The 1,554-nt window shown below is 38.7% G+C and overlaps 1 protein-coding gene across 1 annotated transcript; it reads right to left on the bottom strand.

Annotated features, from left to right (window-relative positions):
• LOC109839123 (zinc finger MYM-type protein 1-like) lies at window positions 396-1,145 on the bottom strand. The gene has a single exon (XM_020407554.1). It carries the CDS (start codon window positions 1,143-1,145, stop codon window positions 396-398), a length of 750 nt encoding a protein of 249 aa, XP_020263143.1.

Here is a 1,554-nt window from a genome sequence, read left to right as displayed (position 1 = left end):
ACTCCAGTGGACGCTGATCTTGCACAGTTATTCAGCCTACTCCAGTCCAAAGATCCAAAGTCTGAACCCACTCCAGTCTCATAGAAAATAAGCCTAGTTTCTCATAACCAAAAAATATACTGCGTTAGTACTTGTGTAATTTGTTCCTTAAATATGCTGATAGTTCCATACCAGGAGCAACAATATCCAATTTTCACAGTCAAGAGATCCGTCCTTCGTAATGAATCCTTTGCATGAAATTTCCATGCAGGGCCGGCCCCGGGCTTTGGGTTGCCCTAGCCCAATCTAATTTTGGTTGCCCTTTATATTAAAAATTTGGTACGAACAATAACGATAAAAATGAATACATATAATACAATTTAGCGTTCTATATTGGGCTCAAACTGATAATATTATCATGCAAAATCAATATTCATATAAGAAGAGATTACATTTGTGTTACAATTTAATTCAAAGAAAAATACTTCTCCTTGATTTTTTGAAGCGAATTCTTCAATTAAGTCATCATACTCAAGTTTCTCTAAGTATTCATTTTCAATTGATATCATTGCCAATCCATTCAATCGTTCCTGTGACATGGTAGTACGAAGATAACTTTTTATCAATTTCAACTTGGAAAAACTTCTCTCCGCCGAGGCAACCGTAACTGGGATAGTTAACAAAATCCGATAAGCAACCCATGCACATTGAAAGCCACCATCATCCCAATAAGATCTTATGAAGTCAAGGATGTCTATTGATTTAGTCACTTCCTTCGGCAATATTGTTTGCAAAGCTCGTAGGTCATTGAATAAATCTTTTCCATGTATATCACATTGTTGGTTGTGTTCCAAGTAGCTTTGTAATCTAATGCAATGTTCCATTAATTTTTCTTCACCAATGCTCATGAACTTTGCATTAAACAAAAAACCGAAGATTTCTTCATAGAGCTCGAATTGTTCAAAACGATCTTTGAGTGATGTAAGAGCTTGATCAATAATGTGGAGGAAATAGGAAACTCTAAAATTATCCTCCGGTGATTGACTACCTTCCACATTCGCTTCCACATCCTCATCAAAATGCTTCTTTCTACGAACCACTCTTTTTATCGGAAATGTCGGATCGATACCAACATCATTAGCAAGTTCATTGGCTTCTTTCATCATGTTTTCAAAACCATCTTCTCTAAACTTTTGAAAGAAAACAATAAGCTCGTTTATTCTTGTAATTGCATCGCGCCGGAGTACGGGAACGCCATCCTGTCGAGGTGGGAGATCAAGGGGTGGAAGGCTCAGAGGATTTGCGATGACTCTGATTTCAGGTAATGTTTAATTCTGTGTTTTTCGGGGCGTTGTTCGTTGCGGATAGGGCCCCCAGTATCACCCGATTGCAGATAGACAGTCCTGTAGTAGTATCACCCGATTGCAGATAGACAGTTGTGAGTGAAACAGTCTTGAGTGACTCATTGATGGTCAGGAGGTCTCTTAGGATTAAAGAGTCTGAGAAATTTTTTTACCTAGGCAGAACTACCGGGGGTCTATCAGCAATTGGGTGATAGCGCAGGGGGTGTATCCG

This window comes from Asparagus officinalis, chromosome 4 (genome assembly GCF_001876935.1).
Source record: "Asparagus officinalis chromosome 4, Aspof.V1, whole genome shotgun sequence".
NCBI lineage: Eukaryota > Viridiplantae > Streptophyta > Magnoliopsida > Asparagales > Asparagaceae > Asparagus > Asparagus officinalis.
This window is presented reverse-complemented; position numbering and strand designations above follow the sequence as displayed.

Bases quoted from the DNA above. Each gene is read 5' to 3' on its own strand.
- LOC109839123 (XM_020407554.1), bottom strand. From the start codon at position 1,145: ATGATGAAAGAAGCCAATGAACTTGCTAATGATGTTGGTATCGATCCG.